General features: G+C 39.7%; 1 protein-coding gene across 1 annotated transcript; it reads left to right on the forward strand.

Moving 5' to 3' along the window:
* Nucleotides 1-1,009: 1,009 nt before the first annotated feature.
* LOC144448314 (uncharacterized) lies at nucleotides 1,010-24,046 on the forward strand. Its single transcript, XM_078138502.1, has 5 exons — nucleotides 1,010-1,169; nucleotides 9,552-9,791; nucleotides 11,176-13,034; nucleotides 14,029-14,375; nucleotides 22,931-24,046. The coding sequence occupies exons 2-5, from the start codon at nucleotides 9,557-9,559 to the stop codon at nucleotides 23,694-23,696; spliced, it is 3,207 nt and encodes a 1,068-aa protein (XP_077994628.1). The 5' UTR covers nucleotides 1,010-1,169; nucleotides 9,552-9,556; the 3' UTR covers nucleotides 23,697-24,046.
* The last annotated feature ends 1,569 nt before the right edge of the window (nucleotides 24,047-25,615 follow it).

Below are 25,615 nucleotides of genomic sequence, written 5' to 3' on the forward strand. Positions count from 1 at the left end.
CAGTCGGGACTCGATTCTATCTGGCAATTGTCCCTCCCGTCTCACTTGAGAAGAGAGTTGAGGGTCATATGTCAGTAATCTAGACCCGTGCACCGTCATCAAGCAGGACTAAGACTATACCGTATACGTATTCTATGCCAGAGTTTTGTTTTGGTCATTGACCACATACTCCCTACTTTGATAACCAAAAACCTGCCACTGTTTATAGTGTCTGTTTTCTACGGTATGGTAGTCTAGTACTCTCCTTTTATCTTTTAGATCTGTCTGGGGTCATCGCCCTTGTTCGTTAGAGACTCACCTTTGCCATTACATGACACACTTCTAACAAAAAGTTTACGCGGGGAATAATATTATTCACCAGGACGAAGTCAGTGGTTTAGTAAAGTGACGCACTGTTGCTGTGATACAGGGGCGGGTGACTTGTTGTGACAATGTATAATTTTATAGTATCCGGTAACATGGACACATTTACTGACCGTTCTTAGAATATTACGTCTATGTACCACCAATTTCATGCTGTATGAGCCACATTATTGTAATAGTCATGTGTCGTCGTCTTACCGGTCATAGTAACCCCGCAGGTAACCCCCTACCCCCCACCATACACGCAGTTCTCCTAAACAAACTTGCTACGTTTTATTGTACAATTTTTTGTGGAAATAATGATTTTCGCCAGTTTGAATATCACGCTTGTAGTTGGGTGCCACCCACAGATGGAACAGCCAGGACAATTCATTGACGTACACGGGTGGGGTATGACGACTGACCTGTACAACTTCAACGTTCTTTCGTATCCACGAATACTACGTCATCGAAAAAAGATAGGTTTTTGTTAGGTAAATATTGCAGGTACTTTTACGTATGTACATGAACAATACTTGACACGACAGCGTCATTACTTTGTCAGGTCGTACAACTTACTGTACATTCAAGTAGCCCCTCTCTTAACAGTTTAAACACGCATGCGCATATGAGTTTGGTTTATGAATGAATAATAACAGAAGCTCATGTGTGTTTATATTGTACGATATTCACTGTGTTGTCACAGTCGGCACTCTGAGCGCTCCACAGGAAATACCTGCATTGTCACCGCATCTCTCTCATCGTAAACACCAAAAAAAGCACTTGGACACTGCGGATATTACTGAATAGAGAGACGTTTAAGTCTGGTAAGTTAGTGTATGTATAATTCGACTTTTTGTAGTTTCGTACCAACACGTACAGATAGTTCGAATTCATAAATAATAATTTGAATGATATAGGTGACAGAAGCTGAACATTGTCAGAACAGACTTTACGAGTTTTGGATTACGTGTTACGTTGATCTACAAAGTTCTTACAACAAGGCCAACTCAAAAATGACGTCTTTGAAATACCATTATAAAAAGTATTTCGGAAAGGGTTTCTTTCAGAATAGTTTAAAACGTATTGTCAGAATTATTCGACGTGGAGTGTTTGCAAAGGCTGTTGGCCAATCTCCAGAATACAAGGTTCGTTGTAACAAAAGGCGTATGTCTTACTTTGAAGGTTAGATTCGTATGATGGGTTATTTTAACGCTCTTTGTATTATTCACGCACTATCCACACGTCAAGGCCTTGAATTCAATGTCGCAATCCATACCAGGTGTGTATGTGTGTGTATGAATGAATGACCAAACTGTTAATGAAACACTTTTGTCTCAACAACTTCTTGTGTTGACATATCTTCTTGAAGTTCAAGTAAAAGCGAAGGTAAACTCTGAGAGCTTAGCATCATTAACACACTCGTGTGAATAGCATGACACGGAGCGGGGCTACAAACGTGCCCACCGCCGAGCACACACACGATCAACTTGTTCTTACGAGGTCCACCAGACAAACTGTATATCAAAGCGACAATGCAATATGTGTAGATGTAAAGTCAGTTTGTTCAATATTCTTCTCTATGTCTACGCCAGGTAAACGATTAGGTACCGGCTGAATAACTTCCCCGGAGACAGTCAATCAGTGTGTAAATAGAACACACATTTTTTTAGCAAATGTGGACATTTTGACAATCTGTATATATTTTGTACCAACTAAGTGAACTTCACTGTGCGAACCCCGATCCATTCCAGACATATGTATCTATCTGTATTGGAGCATGCTATAAAAGGTTGCCTTTCAGCAAGCCGGTCAGATCAGATTACGGGTTATGCCTTTTACGCCGGTATACTGTTCTTCTCCAGGGCTCCATACACAATGCCCCTGGTTTATTAAATGCTGCCGTATCAAGTCACCCCTTCTTTTCCGGATATTGTGGGAAATTAGTCCCATGGTCATTCGTTCTATTAGTTTAACAACTTGCATATGTGTTTTTTAAGAACGAATTTTGACATAGGGGCCATGATTCATACATTTTTACAACTTTTATTAAACGAAAGGTAGTGAGCCAGACGTTAATGTTTGGTGAAAACTATTGATAGGCGGCCAGGGACTTGTTTATTGTTTCTGTGTCAAATTGAGATCATTTGATTACAAAGCTCTTTCTATGTAGAAACAGCTGTGTACAAAGTGACAATACATACACCTTCATTTACACAATGTTCCGGATGCTAAGTCTGGAGTAATTAAGGTACGTGAAAATGATCACCGTGAAAAACTGTCCGTCTTTCAGACAAAAAATGTAGCCAAACGCTTCCAACAATGGCCTACAGTAGAAAAGAGACCGTAATAATCCAATCAGAATAGTGATAGCTCGTTGCACAATGATTCCCTGTGAGTTAATTAAGGGGGTACGACAAAGTCATTTCCATTTTACGTTCTCTGATTGATGAATAACTGCCTCTTTTCAAATAATTACTCGCTAATGTTTCGATTAGGAGATATAAAGTGTCGAAAACAACCAGTCATCCGTGGATGCTTGTCTGGTCTGGACCTGGCCACCCTGGTGGGCGCCTCGCAAGTGTATAGTCGTTTTGATACTTGGGTATTACAGGCGATCGGAATCTCGACACGTATTGGAATACACTACCTATTGTTCGCTGATGCTAAAGTACCGTCAGATCTCAAAGATTTCGGGTAATTGTTGATAATAATCATTGGACCTGAATGCACTCCCCAGTAGTATTGTTTTCGGGCTTTTAGGATGAATTGATTTTATTACTCAATCGTAATCTACCGTAACGACGTAACTGGACCACCACGCATGTATGGCTTAAACACAGAACCACAAAACATTCCCCGACCCGCCACATGCCACAATAGCCATAACATAAGAAAGTTCATTCCACTTTAGCACAAATATATATATATATACATCGACAGTTACCAGACGTACGTAGCAGGTGTACACATGTGAGGCAACTTCCAAGTCAATAAGCCGCATGACACGAACCGACCTTTATGCACATAGCATTATGACCGGTGTTCACTGTTCACCTGGAGCGAAATAATTGCACACACATTGTCGTCTGCGTTCAGTTATTCCCGCCAGGTACAGTCTGTTCCATTTATTTCAACACCAGACTGTGTTCAAATATTTTGAGTTCCCAAAGAAAAAAAATCATTAGCTGGAAAAAGAAAACAGCTGGTATTATCATATATATTGGGTCTTTGAGAGTATTATGGGTTACGAGAGAGAGTGAACAAAAAATGTACATGAGAAGCTGTCGTCTGCTTTGTTTGCCTGTCAGTACCGGTTTGGTGTCTGGCATCACCGATGTGTCACCCATCCAGTGGTCAAACAATAACCTCGCTCAACTGTCTGATATCGGCGACGCTGTTGACTCTATCAAATGCCTTCATGTAGAGCAGAGGGGTCCGATAACGGCAAACAATTAGTCACAGTGAAGAACTGCTAAGTACCCCTTCACGTCGTGTTTTCATATTCTTCCGCACTTTGTGATCATTTTTACTACAGCGTGTACAAGTGTGGTATCGTTTGCCGTCAACTCTGAAGATCTTGCAGGTAAGGTTTGAAGACCCCCCACCCCACCCCACCCCACAGGCTATGCCTCAGACTAAAAGCACAATTAATACCATGTATCGTTTCTTTGTTTTCTTAAAGCTTCCGGTACAAAAATAGCTTTAACCTTTTTCACTACGAACTTTTATCCGGTATGGTTGTGCAGACGTGAGTACAACTTTATACATGAATGAACAGGGATTACCCATACAGCTATTGTAGTGTGTGTGTGTACGGATCGAGCCAAGGCCGGACAGGCCCTTGAGATACTCAAACTGAATACTAATATGAGGCAGGGAACCCGCATATAACGCTTTGTATACGTGGCACATTTCGAGGTCCCAAACGTGAGAGAATTTCTGGGTATTGTTCGTGCATCTACTTTTGAGGGTTTTTTAACTGGCGTCATTTCAAGTCAAAATGTCGAAACTGTACACTTTGAGGTCTACTTCTGGCAAAATAGCCGTGAATTTATATATATATATATATATATATATATATTAGATAAACCCGTCAGTCAACAATTCTCAATATTAAAGTTGTAAATAGCTGTTACCTATATGAAATGTCAACAATCATGCACAACGATGGTTTTGGCGGGCTTTGTACGCAGACGATAGTTATTTATTGGACATATCACAGGAATTTCAAGAATTCTTTTTAAAGGAAATGTTACTGTTATATCACCTGTGGTGTATAAAGCTACTCTAAGTATATGCTTCGATCGACACGCCTTATCAAAATATTGTGGTTCAGTCAGTTGAGTCAATAAAAGAGAAGACCGCACTTCACAGGCGATTGGACCGTATCGATGGCAAAGCACGCTGGGGTGACAAGTTATTGATGAGGTTCTATTGATATTAATTTATCATATGTCACAAATTAGTGTAAAATGTCACAAGTGAGGAAACCTAAATAGACCAGGGCTCTTGTCAAACACATCTATTTATATATATTTATTTGTCCCGTGTCACGTGACTTACACATCGGCTTTGTTCTGGTGCTCGGCCGATAGGTCAACCAGCTAGCTGTAACAATGTACTGAGGTACAATGCATAAATGAAAGTGTACCCTGATGGCTTGTCTGGGCTAGTAGAACTGACGCTTCCAGTACACGAAACCATCGTGGACTCCAGACGTGTAAATTATGTCGATAATTTGGTTGCCTTGACAACTGAGAATCCACAAAAAATAGTGGCGATATTAAATTCCTTTGCATATACATTGTAACGATATGGAGGGAGAATTACAGCCCTTCTGCCTTCACGTGCACACACAGAGAGGATATTCACTTCATAACGTCGATTGCATCATTATTGGTAGCCGGCTCTGGTAGCTTTAACAATATAGCGATATATATATATCAGTCGTTGTTGTCTGGGAGTCACCATGGTTACCGGTATTATTTACCAGTATTATTTCCATGACATCTCGAATCTTCCATAGAGCAGGACAGCGGGGAGGGGGGGGGGTCAGCATGGATTCGAACCTTTCCATAATGATACCCTGGGGCAGGACAGCATGGATTCTACGCTTCATTGTTATATATCTATGTGATTATCGGCTAGAAAAGCATGCAGTAAATCCTAAAACAGAACGTCGTTTCCACTTCACAGAAATTTTACTAACATGGTTACATTTCAACATCTTGTATATTGACTCAATAAATCTTAACCCATATAACCCTGTATTTTCTTGCCTTTACGGTGACCCAAGGGTTGAAAAGGTAACGATAGAAGTTAGCAGGGGAAAATATTAAGAAGATTTTTGTCGAGCCAGTCGGCTGTTTCATTCAGAGTTCTGTTGTACTCTTAAAAAAAGAAAACAATAAAAAACCATGTATATATGTTACATTACCATTGTGACTGCAAGTGTACAAATTGTAAACACGTGTACGACTACATCGTCACTTCAAGGTTTTAAACAGATATTTATGGAAACGTAAATAAATAAATTGTCACTGCTTCCTCGCTTCAAATAACTGTACGTCCTCTGGATGTGGTGACATCTAAGAACTTTTGACCATCACTGATCCGGAGAGTTGTTTATTCAGGTTTGGCAATGAATGTCCAATCAGATTGGGAAAAGTTGTTTGCCAGTGAATGAACTACATAATGGTATTGTTATTACAGCCGGAAATTCAAGTATATGGGGGTTGATCATAGTTGCCATGACAATGACTTGTAGATGCGCCAAACGATACTTTTTGCCTATTACCAGGCTCGTATACTGTCGTTAGATGATATTTCGTTATTCCGCCAAATCCCAAATCACCTGGATTCTAAGTTAGCAAAAACCGGTATTCAAAATTCCCTTAGTTAACATGGTGCAAAGTAGGAAATGTTCAACCAAGTCTTCCGTACAACAAGCGACAGATTCATTTTGTAAAAATCATCCATATCTAATAGTTAGTTCGAGAAAGTTGTTCCCTATAAACGGTGCATATGCAATGCAAGGGAAGATCTGGGTAAACTTGAACTTTCATCATACAGTTATTTATTGTTTTGTTTTGTTTGTTTGTGATTGTCACGTGAGATACTCCAATAGACTGAAGAACTACTAATATATCGGAATGTGAATGCTCTTGACGCGATACATACGAGATATACTTCACGGTCACTATGAACATGACAATGACACTGAATAGAGAGAGATTTGTGGTACAGTTAATATACTCCACTCCTATGAAACAATGAAAATTGTGGTACTGTTACACTTGACTGTCGCTATGAAATGATAATAACGGTTTGGGGAATATATTTGTGGCACCAGTCACTATCATCCCCAGCTCCACTTGACCTTGATACATTGACACTCAATACACACATTAGAATTGTTCACAGTAAACCAACTAAACACCTACACACAATACGTATTACTGGGAAAATCATGAGGGTATCTTACTATGTGCTAAGTTACGATAATTGATCACAACTACAATGTGGGTCATATTATACACGTAAATAGGTTAGAGTTGTCATATAAAAAGAGATGTGGGTGTTTTTATTGCCCCCCCCCCTCCACCCACCATCCCCTTTCAGGTCTTCTTAACTAAATCATGTTTTGGCGGATGTAGGGTACACATGAGTATGTGTCACTTCCTTTTTGCAACAATGCTGCGGTGAAGTACATGATTTTGTTAGTATGACCTTTGTCCTGCTTTGTGCTATGACATGACAATCCTTTCCTGTTGCAATCAATTAAGATTAGCACTGTCAAGACAACACGAGCCAAGTCATTATGTTTCTCACGTAGTAACTGTCTTAGTCGAGATGCCAACATGAGTTGTAAATCGTACCGATATCGTATGTGGACTAGACTATAGCTGTCTTATCAAACCGTACCGTACCATTTTTAGCATGATTATCGACAGCACTTCACGATATTAGAACACTTCTTACAGCACTGTAAGACATTAATGACATTTCTAAATGACGACGATGGAAGAACTCTTTATATACACAGTAATGGTTGCGTGAAAACTGTCCAGAAATCAGTCATTTTAATCGCAATCAAGTACAGATTTTCAACAATGAAGAGTAAGACAGACAGCCTGTATTCCATTTTACCCAATAACTGTCTTGGCCTTCACCAATATTATGTAAAATGATCACTCAGTCAATAGAAGTCAGGTTTGTCCATATTAGTTATAGCTATCCGATAGGTTTGTAAACATTTACCAAGTGTATGTAAAACATGGCTACCAATGAATCAAGTTTATTTAACGGACATAGAGCCGACACTTGTGGGACCAACATCACTCTGCAGTGTACCAATTCTGCAGCCAAAAATTCCCTCACCGGCCAATTAAAATGTCAACACTGAGCAAACTGAATGCCATGGCTAAAACACACTTTTCTGTTTACCTGGTCTATATACTAGCGTGATAAAAGTTTGCATTGACCAATACACAGGCCAAGGTCACCTACATACGAGTGCGGTAAAGTGTGCTACCGTGTGAAACCAGAGATGTCTACTAGTTGTGCTGTAAGTTAGCCCGGTCAAGGAACTATTGAGGCGTTGACAGTTCCTCCTGCTTTGTCAAGTGGCCACTGTGTCGGTGCCGGCATTTGCATTGTGATGTTCATCAAGCTATCAGCCATTCTGTTTTCTCAAAGCTTTTCACGCTGTACTTGGCAACAATAATAACACCTCAGCCTGGTCACTGGGGAGAAAATTGTCATCCACTTCAAGATTTAGCGACGATAGATTTGAACCGTGGTAACTTTGTTACAGAAGTGCTTTTGTACTAGAAAACAGAAGTGTATTATGTTTGGGTAATACAGCATGACTCTGGTCTATTAGATGATGTTTATATCCATTCACTATAAAGTGAAAGAAAAATATATCATCACCTTGTTTAGTTAAGATGTCAAATCATGAACGTTTTTGGAGCTTTAGGAGGATAGAACAGTAACAAATCACTGATTCTTATACGTCAGTACAATACACTTTTACACTTGTTACAGATACATGATGGTTGGTTTGGTGTTTCACTCATGATCACGTGACATGACATTTTTTACACATACTCGGACAACTTCTAATGCAAAAGAAACAACTACAGAGGTGCCGCCGCACACAGCTGTGGATGTACATAATTAGTCAAGTTGATATGTTGATTATCAGTTAGAAAATAAACAATTGATACAGAAACCTTTAATTATCAAGTCCATATGTAAAGGTTTTCGTTACAAGCCTGTTTTTACTGCACTGTGAAAGAATAGCAATGCTTCAATCAATGGGGACTGGGTAAAGGATCTTGCCTGCTGTGTTTGTTGTGTCTCTGTTCTTGTTAGTCTGAGTTGAAATATGTCTACCTTTGTGTCAAAAAACAATGTCTCGTGAGTGAAACACAAAATCAACACCATTTTAGCTGTAAACACTGTAATAGTATTACGATAATCTAGTTCCTATACAGTATCATTACCATTTACGCCTCCACTCACCACGTTGGCAACCAGACTAGTATTACCATGTATTGTGGCTAATGTGACTGGGGGTCTTTCATCTCATGCAATGAATTTGGGTGGTAAAAACGTCTCGTGATTGTTGAACGCTGGTTAGTGAGACTCGGAGTATAATGCACATTTTTCCTTTGCTTACACATCACAATCGCAGTGGTTAATCCCCTCTCTCGCTCTAACGGATTGGGGGTGGAAGGGGGATATTTGTTGGTACATACAAAAAAAACTTGAGCAAACAAGATTAATTTATGGCAATGCATGCATACACCATGGAAGTATAACGGGGTTATACATACATACATACATACATACATACATACATACATACACACACACACACACACACACACACACACACACATACATACATACATACATACATACATACATACATACGTGTACGTACACGATATAGATACTAGTGTATATATATGTGTGTGTGTGTGTGTGTGTGTGTGTGTGTGTGTGTGTGTGTACTAAAATCTACAATACAAAACCACCTAATGGATGAAAACTCAACTACCCCAAAATTCTGACTACCTATCCCCCTGTTTGTAGCATGAACAGGTCTGTCATGATCAGGTCAGCGTAAATATCACCTTATGTACGTTATATAAACGTGCACATTTTGTAAAAATCTTCTCCATTATTTCTTTCAGATACCATGAAGCAGTTCTCATTTACCATCCTCATTCTGGGGAGTCTGCACATCGCAATCTCGTTCCCCGATTCGCCATGCCCCGATCAATGTCACTGCGTCGAGGTTTCCCATGATGCACCACCTGGACACGTGCAGATGCAAGAATACATGCACAAGTATGATTGGTTGGAAGGGACCCAAGCACTGGGTTGCTGGGGACGCCACAAAGTACCTGATGTACCAAGCGATCTTAGGCAGGGTATGTCGACCCCATTACCTTTATATATAGATTCAATCTCCGATAGAAATACGCTATTTTAATAACCCAGGGATTTGGCTTTCAAGACATACCACATTACCAGTGCATTGTCAAGCCTGGGGCCAAGTCTGTGGACTAACTTATCCCTCACTTTGCTGGTAAACAATGTTGTATTTACATTCATGACACAACCACAGCAATGCCATCACTAAAATGCTCCCTATGGCGAAATAATCTTTGTATAATAGTATGCAATGTTAGTGCTTCATCAGTAACTGCGTGGCATGATGCGAAGTGTTGTCATGGTAACAGTGGGCGGATAATATTAGTATCGTAATGGTAACAGTGTGGATGATACTACATATCGTCATGGTAACAGTGCATGGATGATACTAAATATCATCATGGTAACAGTGGGAGGGCACTATTAGTATCGTCATGGTAAGTGTGTGGATGATACTAAGTATCGTCATGGTAACAGTATTAGTATCGATATGGTAATTGTATGCATGATAGTAAGTATCGTTATGGTAACGGTATGGGTAATACTAAGTATCGTTATGGTAACAATGCGAGGATAATATCAGTGTCGTTATGGTAACAGTGTGTGGATGATACGAAGTATCGTCATGGTAACTGTGGATGATGGTAACAGTGCGCTCACAGTCCCTTGTAGGCCAGATCATGTGTATTCACCCGAGAAGTTCAAGTCTACTTTAAATGTTGTGGACGGTTTATGGACAATAAAATAACGAACAATTTGTTATAAGTGAAACGCTGCATCTAGTAAAGCTGTAACAAGTTGTAGATGATTTAGGACTGAAGTTGACTTCCATTGTGAAAATATAATTTACAGTACAGGGTAGGCGCCTTGAATGACTATATAAAATGTTTACATCTCATAAATTCAGTGTGCTTTATTGCCCGTGTCGTTATTACTCTGTAATGGTGTTCATGAACAAGTTTGCATTCGTCTAAACAGAATTTAGTAAACTTGTTCCCATTCCTACACTTTGTACTTTCTTCATCGGGCTTTTCGACCTCTGTATAGCCCGATGAAAATAAGTTAGCGCTTGACTGAGGACCCATGATATGCCTGTGACAAAACACACACGCACGTACGTACGTACGTACGTATGTACGTACGCACGCACGCACGTACATAATACATACATACATACATACATACATACATACATACATACATACATACATTCATACATACATACATACATACATACATACATACACACACACACACACACACACACATATACATACATACATACATACATACATACATACATACATACATACAATAGCAGATGTGACTTAATTTCGACTAAATTTGTAACCAAAGATTTTCAACGTTTCTTTTTTACAGACGTGAACTACATCCTTCTGATTGGGTCGAAAAGAAGAAAGAAAACGTTGAGCAGTGTACAAGGCGACCAACCTAACTACCAATCAGGGGTACCTTTGGTTAGAAGACCCGATGGTTCAACAGTACGGAAGACTGGACAGCTAAAATCACTACCTGTAGCATCATTTCAAGGGATGTCCTCTCTCCTTCAATTAGACGTCAGTGATAATAGACTAAAGAGAATGGAAGGTAGAGAGTTTGATGATCTGAGTAACCTGAGAGAGTTGTCCCTACGTGGTAATCGAATGAGAAATTTACCTGCTGGCGTTTTCAAGAACCTAACCAGTGTAGTTGCCTTGGACCTCTCAGAGAACCGTCTCCGAGGAATCAGTGATATGACATTTATTAACATGCGTAGCTTGAAACGTCTTTTCATCAACAACAATGTCGTCAACGACCTGGCTGACTCGGTCTTCGAAAACCTGGACAGTCTGGAAGAATTGAATCTTGCTAACAACCGAATTCAAGCCATTCCTACTGGACTATTCAGGCAGCTTCAAAGACTCAAATCCCTGCACCTAGATGGCAACAAAATCCGTCGCCTCTCATATGACTTCTTCCTCGGGATGAGTAGTTTACAGACTCTATCAGTCGGCAATAACCGTATCGCTGAATTGTCTCATTATGTCTTCTATTACCTACCACAGTTGAAGTCTCTTGATCTCTCTCATAATCGTTTAGCTGTCATCGAAACTACAATGTTATGGAGTCAAAAGGGACTACTTAGCCTTGATGTTTCACACAACAACATCTCCCGGGTCCATGATCTGGCCTTCCAGCATGCTGCATCTTTGGGTCATTTAAATATAGGGAACAACGGCATCTCTGAAATGTCAGACCTGACCTTCAGTGGTCTGAAAGGTCTCCGGCAACTTGTACTGTCTAATAACCAAATTAGTGAAACTAAACCTGATACTTTCCAAGGACTTGATCAGTTACAAACTCTGTCTTTATCCAATAACCGACTGGGACGTCTTGAGAGAGGTTTTCTAGACGGTCTAGGAGAATTAGCTGTCTTGTATCTTGATAATAACCAAATCTCTCAGTTACATGGAGACGAATTCAGGAGTGTAGAATCCAGTTTCGATTCAAAAATCACTTCTCTTTATCTACGTCATAATAATCTAGAGAGATTAGGTCCAAATATTTTCAAAGAGATGCCGAATTTACGTCATTTGGACCTTGGCTTCAACAATATTCGTGACATTGACATAGATGCCCTCGGTCGACAAATGAGTCTGGATACTTTACTCTTGAACGATAACCAGTTGACTGAGTTTTCGGACGGCCGTCTCAGAACGATGCAGAAACTGATGAAATTGGATGCAGCGCAGAACAAGATTGAGAAAATATCGAGAGGTGCTTTCACTGGGATGGAGAAAATCGAAAATATCAACTTAGCCGGTAATCTTATAGACTCCCTCTCACCAACAGTCCTGTATGACATACATAGTATCACACAACTAAATTTGAATAATAACAAATTGAAACACCTGCCAATCGAAATGTTCACTTCAATGCATAATCTAAAGACTCTACTTCTCGCAGACAATAACATAGACACATTGACAATGCCTTTATATCCCCAAGTTCAACTAACTCGTTTGGACCTGAGTGGCAACGAATTGGACAGAATCCGAGGTTATATCACTGTGGCTTTAGACGACAAGGCAACATTAGGATTGGCGGGAAACCCATGGAAATGTGACTGTAACATCAAAAACATCCTGACTCTGTTTAAGAAACCTAAAGAGGAATTGACAATGATTGATGTCGATGATATACAGTGCACTATTCCTACATATTACAAAGCCAGAAAGGTAAGTGTTATTAATTGTGCAGAAACTCTCTCTCTCTCTCTCTCTCTCTCTCTCTCTCTCTCTCTCTCTCTCTCTCTCTCTCTCTCTCTCTCTCTCTCTCTCTCTCTCTCTCTCTCTCTCTCTCTCTCTCTCTCTCTCTCTCTCTCTCTCTCTCTCTCTCTCTCTCTCTCTCTCTATGTTTATTCATTTCCCTACCTATTCCTGCTTTTATCTTTGCAATATACATCATCGCATGACTGTTGCTATGGGTGTGGTCTTGTTGCTAGGCATCTTTTTCGCGCGCTCACACACCCACACACACACTCTCCCCTCCCCATGTTTGTCTATTTGATTGTAAATTCATGCATCTAAAGTGTCTTCTCACATCTTCTTCAACACTGACATTGAGTGACCCATAATTAGATCAATCAACGTTTATTTTATTTGAGATCCAATCAGATTGTAAACAAAGAAACTCTCAGTAGTTTTGAGATGTTTATTGTGACAATACCATGTCACATAAATAAAGTACTATAGAAATCTCTTCCCGGCTGTATTAATTATTTGTATAGTGGAATATATCCCGGAAACATCGCAAGCCATTCACTATTTCCAACTAAATTCCTATTAGAGTTTTCACCGCAACTTGAATGAGATTCTTTCTCTACCGACTTTTTTACCCCTCCTATATACGCCCATTGACATTTGAATGCATGGAAGTACAACTCGTAACACTGAAGTAAAGCACTTTCTCTATGTGCAAGACTCGTTTATAACATTTACATCAAGTGTAAAAGTATACTCTTTCAATTGGTTACTTACAAGCCTAGCATGTGGTCTTTCTATTGTGGTCAATTAGCAAATGAAACAGGTATATTTTTACACTTGGTACGGATGCTAAACGATGTAGTATATACAGAAAGCACTTTACTTTGGTGTTATGGGTTGTAAACATTTTACATTGTTGAGGACGTTTTAGGCATAAATTTGAAAATCGATATTGTTTGATTGACAGCTGCAAGACTTGAGTGAAAATGACGTCACGTGTGATTTAGCCGTACATCGAAGTAGAGCTGGTATGGAGGTTGGTGATGCCCAGTCGTCGCCATCATCCTCATCAGACCAAAGGTCAAACGGACAACCACTTGTTAATGTTCCAGAAATTTACAAACCTTCGTCATCTTCCCAATCCAATTCTGGGTCTCAAACGAGCAACCAACAGTCGCCAAGCAACGCACGTCAAACAAGCAACCAACAGTCGCCAAGCAACGCACGTCAAACAAATGATCAACGGTTACCTAGCAACGCACGTCAGACAAGCGACCAACAACTACCGAGCAATGCAAATGAAGAGAATAAGAGGTAAGCTTTTCTTTTCTATTCATGTGTAAGTAAGTCTACATTCCTGCAATGCGTTTGCGATTTGGTCTATACACATATATATTGCAGTGAGTTAGTTTGAAATATGATAGACCCCCAGATGAGATTCTCAATGACCGAGTTTAGAATGTCAATGTGGCTGCTCACGTACATGTGGGTCTGTGTGTGTATGTGTCGGTGTGTGTGTGGCCATCACCACAGGCAGTATATTGATCATGATTCTAACTTAAACACAATTCCGATCGTGGTGCTAGGACATCATCTTGTTACCATAGGAACAAAACTAGGTGATGGAAACACACTTATTATTCTCTATCCCGTATTTCTAAATGTATCATGTTTGTTATTATACACTATCAGCCAGTTTTCCGACTTTGAATTTGGTTTAGACTAACTCTGCTTGCAGACGGAGTACAGGTCTCGATTCTGACAATGTCCTTAATACGGAGAGGCACAATCGAGTCCCGACTTGCTCTGTCTGCAAGCGGGACTAGGTTATACTTAATAATGCGAGAACCTGTGATTGAACCCCCGGCCTTTAAAGACCTCATTGAGACTCTTCCCCCTGCTGGAAATGTGAGATGACTAATCAGACGCCTTGAATGTGTAGGGCATGTTGAAAGATAGAGACTGTTGTCTTAAAGAAAATTCTAATCTAAAGTAAAGACAAAACAGATGGTAATTAATGTTATAAAAACAGGAAGATGTACAGTCAGACAAGATACCCAGACGATGAATTTATCACAAGATAAAAACATTGATAACACCCATGATACAGGCCAAAGACAAAGAGATGCCCACATAAAATATCCTGTATCCATGGAAACATTAGACCACAGATAAAGAAAGTGTCTTGCAAGACGTCTTGTTTCCATGTGAAATCATGAGTCATGCATCCAATTCATTATCAAATAGTGATTGTTCCCAGATACAAATTATCACTCCTACACGTGATAACCAAAACCCCCGTCCCTTTACACAGCTTTCGTTAGTTTATCTGCTTACAGCTCAGTAATCTAGTCACTCAGGATGTCTGGCTGTTTAAGTTGTGTTTATCACTGTATATTGGTTCATCTGACTAAAGCCAGGATATAATAGTCATGGTTTGTGGCCTCATTGTTTATTGAAAACTGTAAAACTTCGATGACGTAATATGTGACGTCACAAACTTGACAAACTGTCGATCAGTTTATTAAATTATGGAGGTATAAGTTTATTTGCTGCACTATGGATATATTAATAGTAATATAGTTCTTAAATGTACCACGTGACAGCAGCCTCTGTCGAGGAACACCATATCACATTCATAATTATAGCCTCCTACATGGATTTAAACTCCAATAACGTCTGTGGCTGTTATTGTACACTTAAAAAGTGTATAGCTAAAATGATGTAGGCTTGGTGTTTCACTCATGTGGTTTAGACACAGAGCCATATTTCAACTCTAGACTAGCAATAACAGAGACACAATAAACACAGCAGGATCCTTTGCCCAATCACATTGAACACCGATAAGCATTGCAGCTGCTATTCTTTCACATCGTCGCAAACCACGACCGTTTTACGGTACCGTTCTTAACGCAATGGTCCCTACTGGTGTAGCGGAAGAAATACTAGCTCTGGTTTGCGAGAAGTTCTTTCACAGTGCAGTAAAAATAGACTTCTAATGTAAATATTACACATGGACTTGATGATTGTAATGGCTGCAATTGTTTATTTTCTAACTGATAACTGGACTACTTCTACATCCCCATTGTGCACGGCACCTCTGTAATTGTTTCTTTTACATTAGAAGTTGTCTGAGGGTGTGTATAAACACCAAGCCTACATCATTTTAGCTGTAAGTTGTCGTCTGAGGATGTGTATTAAATGTCATGTTACACGAGTAAAACACCAAGCCTACATCATTTTAGCTGTAACACAGCTTACTGTGAACACATTAAAGCCAAGAATGTGCTGATAATCACCAAACAAAACACTAGTGTTGACTGACATGCACACGTCCAGGCCAACGTTTATGTCTTAGGGCTGTGTAACCATAGTGTCAAGGTAGCTCGATGCACGATACATATGGAGAATGGCAGATGATGGCCACTATGTCAACACATGGCCTTCTCCATACGTAATATCAATGCTTAAATTATGTAATACGTACTCTTTTACGTCAGGTAGCAAGGCCACCGAACACATGTCTTCGACTTTCCAAGGGTAAAATGCTCGACATAAAGGCGAGTTTACGGTAAATTACGACACATAAAACAAGTGTTGACACGTAGATGTAGACATCCTGAACACACTAAAATACGACGTGTTGACGCCAACACAGTGTAATGTTAGAGGAGGCTGTTGAAAAATGCAGACGACCTCGAACTCGGATCACCGGGTTTTTTGTGCCAACTCGCATCTACGTTTTCCCATCTACCCCCTCCCCAACCTGTCTCTGCGGGGGACTGCCGCTCCGCTACTATACACACATTCACTATTCTATGTCACTAGTTTTGTAAATGATAAAGCGAGTAGACAAACTAACCCAAAACCACACTGCATAACATCTCTGACCACCCAAAAAAATTTTCGGAAAATTGCTCAGTATAGGGCTTATTCATGTTACTGTCAAAATTACTTTTAAAACTGAAATCGATACTCAAAAAAACGCTAATATTACTTTCAAGTCGATATTTCGGCAAAATCTACAGGCGTATTCAAATCTAACCCGTTCTAAGTAACGTTTGAAGTTTCATTAAATTTCGCGCATTCTCGAGAGCCAGAGAAGATAAGTCGTTCTCATAGAAGAAAAAGCTGTTGGTTAGTACGTTTTATAGCTTCGAACCTTTCCCAGGGGTGATCATAGCAATGCCCTCTCACCCCAAGAACGCAACGAAATAAAGTTTCTAAGCGCGCTGTGTGTGTGTTGTAACCCTCACCGCAAAGAAATACTTAGTGAGAAGTGAATGTTATCGTTGATTCAAAGGGGGATTTGTGGTTTTGACGATGGTCATTTTGCGGCAAAGAAAAAGCTGAGTCCGATTGATTTGATTGACAGCTCTCTAAATAACTAAGTGATATGGGTCCTGTAAGCTGAACATATGTGTTATGTACGTCAATTTGACATCCAACAGTCGTGTATTTATCAGTCAATGTTTGCCACACTGTAGACCTTGGTTGATAAGAAATCATTTGAATTGAAATTTGTGACCCATAGATCATCTTGAACTTCGCCAGGAATGTGGTAATGTCCCTACATTCTACAGTTAGGCTTTCTACAATGTTAGTTTTATAGAACCGCTACTTCGCTGAAATAATAAGTGGAATATCTTGAGTATAAATTGAAATAAAAACGACATAAAACGACATTGTCAAGCTAGAACACTAGCTAGATCTGGAAATATGCACGCCGGGAACCACACGACACAGTGGGGCGAAGCATCGTCGCAAACCACAACCTCTTTTACGGCACCTTCCAAAACGTGTCGTCGCGTTAGAAATAACAGCTCTGGTTTGCGAGAATGGGGCGAAGATTCCTCGTAGTTCTCTGAGCCTCAGACCACTATATAAAGTGGTCTGAGTCTGAGCGTATATTTCCAATGCAAAGGATTCTATATAAAAACTGTACTACAGATATAAGTGGACTTCCTATTGTTCTGTTATTGTTTGTATTGTATCATCGGAGGGGTGTGAGCACCGGGTGGGGGAGGGATGATCACGGAATTTAGCGGAGGGGTGGTCATATGAAGTCAAGGGGAGGGAGTGATCAGTGTTGGAAAGTAGGATGCCAAAGCAAGCACGCGTGAAAAGTGAAATTGCATTTTTTTTTCACCGACTCTCCCGACCACTTCAGTCGTATAAATCGTACCATTGGAGTCTTCTTGCTTCATTGAGACAATGTATACGTATAGACCACAGTAAATTACACACTAGTTTTCAACTTTCGTAATACTTTTGATGATTGGTGTATAAATACGATAATATTTATGTAAAAAGGGGACATCATTGACGAGAATAGGGTCGAGTGGGGAATACTAGTATACTTTTCTGAGCTAGGTCAGGGTTAAAGGGCACTGCATCACGTGATTTGTGCATTTAGCCGCCCGATACATTGTTTCCTGTCATGATATGGCCTATCAAAAGAAACACAAATCCATGTCGCGACAGACTAAATTGAATCGATGCTATCTCACATTTGACATGAAAACAAACAAACAACCGGTCCAGAGTAAATAAGCTTGTCAGAAGTACAAGAAATACCTCTGGGTGGAAAAAATGTCAATACAAAATACCTATATAATTATGCAAGACAAAATAAAAGGAATAGAAGCAGAAGAAACTCTAGTGTAGTGCTATCCGTGTATTGACCTCAAGACCTCTCTTTGTGGGGTTAAGAGATTTACATGTAATATTCGATACACACTGTTTCGCAGCTAGACTGAAGAAACTCAGACAACTGTACAAGGCGACTATGTTTATTGTTCTCCATGCAAGACAAGTTGCAAGTATTCGAACATTAAATACGGGAATTGCACCCTGGTCTTTTTAAGTCACCAATGGAGCTCGACTTCAGAAGCCTAACTCATATATTCCTCTGCTGAACCATGGCTGAACGAGAGACAACTACTAGTATATATTCTTTGGGAGTAACTTCGTATACATTAGACGGCTGATAACGTGACGTCACAGTGTTGTCATGGTGACGTGATATTCTGGAGTCTTTACACGTTTAGTCCGCAGATAAACACATGTACTATCTACTTTCATCAATTCATTAAATATATCTGTTCAGTGCCAATGTTTATGTTATTTAGTAGCAAAAACCCGAACAGCTGTGACGTTAAACTATAAAATAAACTCGTTTGGGCCGGCGGTTTGGATACATTTCGGCTTATCTGGGTACAGCGTGCACTATCGGAGCTCCACCCACGGACTGTCGTGTCTGCCGTGATGTGACGGAGTTGTTACGACTTTGAGAAACAAATATTGAAAACTAATATTTACTGACTATTATCGAACGTGTTGTACATGTATAGATTACGTAGCAGTCTATCAACGACCTCTCGTATAGTTGATACAAATAGTAACACATTGTTCTACACCCCCCCCCCCCATTGTCTTCATCTCGACTGTTGGTTGGTTGATTGGCTTGATGAAATGCCATTCGCCAGAACCAGTATGTCAAGAAAAATAGCAACGTTTCTGGGCTATGTTTTAGAATAGAGATTTATAATGTCACAACCAAGCTAGTCTTGGTTTATATTACTAGTACTTGATCTGCAAGCAGGACGAAGGTTTATGTACCTTGGTATTATGGTAACACCGGAAGGAAATCTGTTAAAACGTGCATGCCGTAGATTTCCCTAGCTTTGGAAATATGCGCTCAAGAACGCCAGACATATCTTCGTCCCCGCATATTTCCAGACTAGGGGGAACGCAGACGTGTGGGAGTGCTCGGAGAGCATATTTCCAGCGCTCTAGATTTCCATATACTATAGAATTGTAATGAAATAACTAGAAAAGTTTGGTAAACTTTATATATACAGATCCCCCCACCCCCCAAAAAAACAGTTCATCGTGAATTGTATTTTGTTTCATGGTAGCCTAGTAATGGTAACTTATGCGATAATGTTATCTTGTCCTTCACTGTATGTCAATTTAATGATTTCACAGTGTTTAAGATTTATTGCTATGCAAATAAACCACCATTTCTACAACAATGTATTTAACGGTAGCAATCTGTTGATTTTTACCATTTCCCTCTCCCTATATCTACCGAGTGGTTAACTGGTCAGGGACAAAAAAAAGACACAGTCATCGCCAGTGAAAGGTTGACCACCAACCCAGTAGTTACCCAGCATTGCTGACCATGTCGGACATGCATGCAACAAAGACCGTCATGATGTGTCCACGATATCGTATCATTGCCTGTATTGTGCCCTGTCCTTGTACCCCCACATACCTTTATTATCAACCTACAGTAATTAGTCTAGTCGCAAGATTCAACAAAAGTCCTTCAAACTCAGCTTCCGTTTATTTACAATAGCACAAGGGGTGGTTGATATCTCAGCGCGGCGAACGCTTCATATTACCATTGACGATATTGAATATAACTTGCCCTGTATTGTCAGGTGGTGGGGAAACACTCAACGATAATAAATGACTTGGTGAACTTTCGCAAATCGAATAACTTTATTTGGCTGTTCCAAACAGTAGTTACACTCCCCAGGGTTATGTTTTAATTCCAAAAAAAGTTCTCCGTGAACTTTTCGCCACTGCTACGAGTACTATCATATAGTAAGTTGATGTGTGAGACGTTGTTCAAGATCATTCGCAGTTTCAAAAATTGATAATTATGGAGTTCCGGTGGTTAGAGGTGATAGAGACTTTCACTCAATGATCTCATTAACTAACTTGTTTTTAACTCAGTGGTCTAAATTATGAATGAAAGTCTGTCATTGTTAAAAACCGCTATTCAGATTATTAAAGAGATCTTGGGCCGAACACCATCACACCACACCACATCACATCACATCACATCACATCACATCACACAACTGCATTCTTTGAGTGCATTTAATTGAAACAGTCAGTCGTGTTTAATAACCTGTCAAGTAATTCAGTGTAAATGATTTCCTATGTATGAAGGCAGTGTTTGTTTTAAAAACGGACACCAGAGTAATTGAAAGGTTTATGGCTTTCTCGTAATCCTAAATAATAAAACCCTAACTTGATGTGGTAAGGTTCGTCTCACAGCAGTGGTTCTAGAACGAAAACACTGCCATTCATTCCATGTTTTATTGCTTTTAATGGTTGAGTAAAAATGACCGTGGAGTCTTTACCTCGATTTATGAGCGTCTTGCATGTCTTTTTGTCTGTGTTAGTCTATTTACATGCTATTCGTCAACCTCTGGCGGGTTTGGTTTTTTTTCAATCATCAATGTAGTGATGACACGAAAATCATTGTTAGATGTTGAAACACATGTCCTTCAGTTGGTTCTGTTTTTTCACTGGTTCGGAAAGTTTGAAGGAAAATAATAAATCTAGTTTGAAACGTGTTGTTAAACCGTCGACAAACACGACGTATACTCGTCTGGATGCCAGTAACGTGGTGAGTGGAGGTAGTCTAGTTCCTATACGACGCGTTACGATTGCTGTGATCATATCCAGGAGATGGTGGTAGTAATCGTTATAACGCGTAAGACTCACTTACCACTGCAATGACTATTGGTTTCTAGTAGCCCAGTGATTTGAGATACTGGCGTGACAGTATTCTGGTGAACAACATTTTCAAACTAGACGTGGTCGCTAGTGGCCTAAGATCCGGTCGTGTGGAGCTCACGCTTTATGATAGAAAGGCCATGTCTTAAAGGCCCAAAAGTCAATCCCAGGTTTTCGAATTAACATTATCCTATCGGTAAAACCACAATGATTACAAAGAATATTTTGTTCTGGACCAACTTAAGTAAATAGATCTGCCAAACAACTGTTCTTGAGGCCTGGGGTTAATGTTGGTCCGAAATGGGCCAGGCCTTTGAACGGTTAAGTTGGAACTTGATTCACTTGGTTGGATAATTATTGTATAACCACAAATTACATGAAACGGTAAACGATAACTAATTGTTAGTCATCTCTGGAATCTTATCCATCAAAAAACTCGCATTTTTAAATAATTCATCGTTGTTGTACCTAACAGAAAGTAAGTTCTCTGGCCGGTCTTTTTCGAGGGGTCGCTTTAATGTGACACCAAAGAGGTCAAAACTCGGCTATCCCTAGGGAACTTTAATCTTCTTTACTCAGCCCTAACCGTATACCATCCACTATCGGTTGTCTTAGATGTACACTTACCAGACAATGAAGTGACCACCTTTTTGTATGGTCCTGTAGTTTGCATTGTAACCAAACTTTTCGCCCACAACAAGAATACGTACTCCGACCCCATTTGTCAAAAAGTTACGTATTCAAAGTCACTACCGTGACGTCACGTGACGTCAATCAATATAGAAGTGAGTCCAGGGTTCTTCTCTGAAGAAGTCATTGAGTTTGCTACTCTTCTTGACATGTGAACACCACGTCGTGATTTCTATGGATGAATCTATATCTTGCTATCTAAATGCTATTGCTGTCGTCACTTTCCATACAACCAATCAGAACACACCGATCTCACCAAACATACTAACCAATCACAACACAGATACCGTATCTCTCAAACACACCACCAATCACAGATGATAACCCTATCTTTCACCAAATATACAACCAATCACAACGCCGATATTATATCTCTTTTATGATCATATGTATTGTACAACCAATCATACCCTAGCTATTAATAGTGTCTTTAATTTGCTGGTATGTTGGATAATCTGGACAGTCACGGTTTCACTCGTCGTTGTCTCACCCTGTGGGTGAAACTAACCAACAGATCACCCACCAGAGAAAGATCTCCACAGACACCAAGCTAGGTCAGTCATAACATGATGGTGCTTTAAGTTATAATTATGTCTCATAAATCATTATTAATATTCAATGTCCTTTTCGATTCATTTTAGGCCGAGCATTGGTGGCAGTCCTGTATGGCCATGGCATGCATTGATCTGGGACACTACTGGCCAAAAGTTATTATGTAATGGTGCGTTGATTGGCGATCATTGGGTCATCACTACGAAGAGTTGCTTCGATCAGAAATTCTTAATGGTAGATTGGAGAGCTCTGAGTCGGTACGGCGGATCTGATTTGGTTCTCAATCCTTTGTCTGTCGTGGTGAAACTAGGCAAGTCACGTGATCTTACTGGTTTTGAAAGAACGGAACAAATCTATGGTATAAATCGTGTGTATGCCCCAGCTTCAGCCTTCGACTTCGAAACCATCATCAGTGGTCGGGATTCACCCGTACTCGTCGAACTTAGGTCGCTTGTTTCCGTAAATACAAAGGTTCAACCAATCAGCTTGCAGTTGGGTGGTGTCTTTGGAAGCAATACAGGAAAATCTGAGGGGGCAGCCTCGTTTTGGGCAGCGGATCGAAGTACACGAGACCCACAGCTGTCGCAAGATCAGCTCCGATACGCCGAGGCGATAACTGTTTCGTGTCAAACTCACAACGAGCGATACAGCGTATGTGCCGAGACTGATGACGAATATCTCGTAAATCTTCAACCCACCGTCAAAGATAACCTTGGTTCGCCTCTTGTAACCAGAGAGGGCGCTAGTAACTGGCAACTCATCGGTTTGAAGACGAAACGGTACGATGGTGACGCTGGCGTCTACTTCAGACTACAGGAAGTTATTGATTGGGTGTATCGTAGAGTGCATCTCTGAAAACCATGACAATAAGTTTATTTCAAAATGTGCATATTGCTCGGAGAGGCTTTGCAGGGTGGAAAAGTTTTTTAAAGGGAAATCTATATTTATACACGATTTTATTTTTTTGTAAACACGAATGGTGCTATGGTGTCAAATACAAAGAGCCACTAATAGAGCATTAAAAAGGAGCAAGTCATAAATTTAGCTGGACTAACAAAATTTAATTAGTGGTTGACAAAAGAATTTCAGTAACTGGCACACATTAAAGTTATTAGAGTTATTGTCCAAGGAAAGTTATGTGAACATAATACATATTACACACATTTGGTAGCACATATAAACACATACATACATACATACATACATACATACATACATACATACATACATACATACATACATACATACATACATACATACATACATACATACACTCGTATACTCTATCGATGCAACTCATACTTATAGTGTTACCATAACAACTCTATCTTCATAAACTTTTACCATGGCTACCTTTATTATCATCAACATTCCAAATGTCATCCTCAATGCAATAGACAATCAGTATGACGAACATTGTCATAAACTTATAACTTATATAACATTGGCAGCTACAGCACGTATACCATTGTCATGCAGTAACTGCCTTCACCAACTCTGCATTGCTATGAACGGTGGCGACGTCGAAACGTTTAGCTTTAATAGTATCACCATTCGGCTTAATTTGTTCGGCAACCTTCGAGAGAATAGGCCGTGAACTTGTACAAGTCTAGGGGTAGCACCACCAACAAAGTGAACTCCAAATACATCTCATTCCATTTTTTTGCCAACGCTACCATACCTGTCCCACCTTACCTCTCGGTTATTGTCATAGCAACCGACAGTATTTGTCCAGGTGGAAACACAACGGTGATAAAGGAAGACTTCCAGACAGTCCATTGCATATTTGTTATTTGACGAAATCATTAATCAGACGAATTCTTGTAGCCAGACACATCCGTTACTACCAAAAGAGCAGTTTTCTTTCGAATACCATGTAACACATACAAGTATTTTGACATGAAATCGCTCTTAAGAATGTTATAGCAAAGTCACTAAAATATTCAACTGGTTTCTACTGACACACAACAACTTTTTGTTGCACTTATTTGATGAGAATGTAAACTGGGTTTTGCAGACTAACACCAGACTATATCGTTTCCTATATTCTATATGGGTGGGCAGCTCTTTACAACACCTACCGGAACTCAGGACCGGAAAATACAACAACTGAAATATGTTTGTTTTTTAAAATGCATAGACACAACTCGAGTAGTCTACAGAAAAATGTATTAGCTTAGTGGCCATACTCTACTGTAACCAAAGAATAGAAATGAATACATGTGTTAATGTGGGATATTGTCCCAGGCTACAAATATGTCAGTAGTGCAACTTAGATTACAGAACAGCCGTCTACGGAATGGTAATACATGCATATATTATGTCATGTTATGCTAATTTATGTCACGTGAGTCACGTATATTACATGACAGGAATTCGTGAGCTATAGTGTATAGTTTTTGTAGAATAATTTAGAATGAAAATATTTGAAGAAACGACAAAAAGATGAATATATATTCTAGGGACCAGCCGAACTTACAACGAGAAGTAATTTTATTGAAGCCGCGGAATTGCTATACTGGTCACTAGAGGGCGCCATATCAATTGACCCTTCACCAGTTTTAATTTTGATACTAAATTGTTCGTAATTTCTTTTCTATTGAGAGTATTTTTATTGTAATTAATAAACTAGATGAGACACTTTTATAAGTTTGCTAATGCTACAATCGAGAAATGTTCTTTGTCGCCAATTGTCGTATTTTAACATTGTCTAACGTTTGTATTTTAATATTTATGTATTTCGTCATCAAATATAGTGTACTACGCCGACATGT

This window comes from Glandiceps talaboti, chromosome 17 (assembly GCF_964340395.1).
Source record: "Glandiceps talaboti chromosome 17, keGlaTala1.1, whole genome shotgun sequence".
Taxonomy (NCBI): domain Eukaryota; kingdom Metazoa; phylum Hemichordata; class Enteropneusta; family Spengelidae; genus Glandiceps; species Glandiceps talaboti.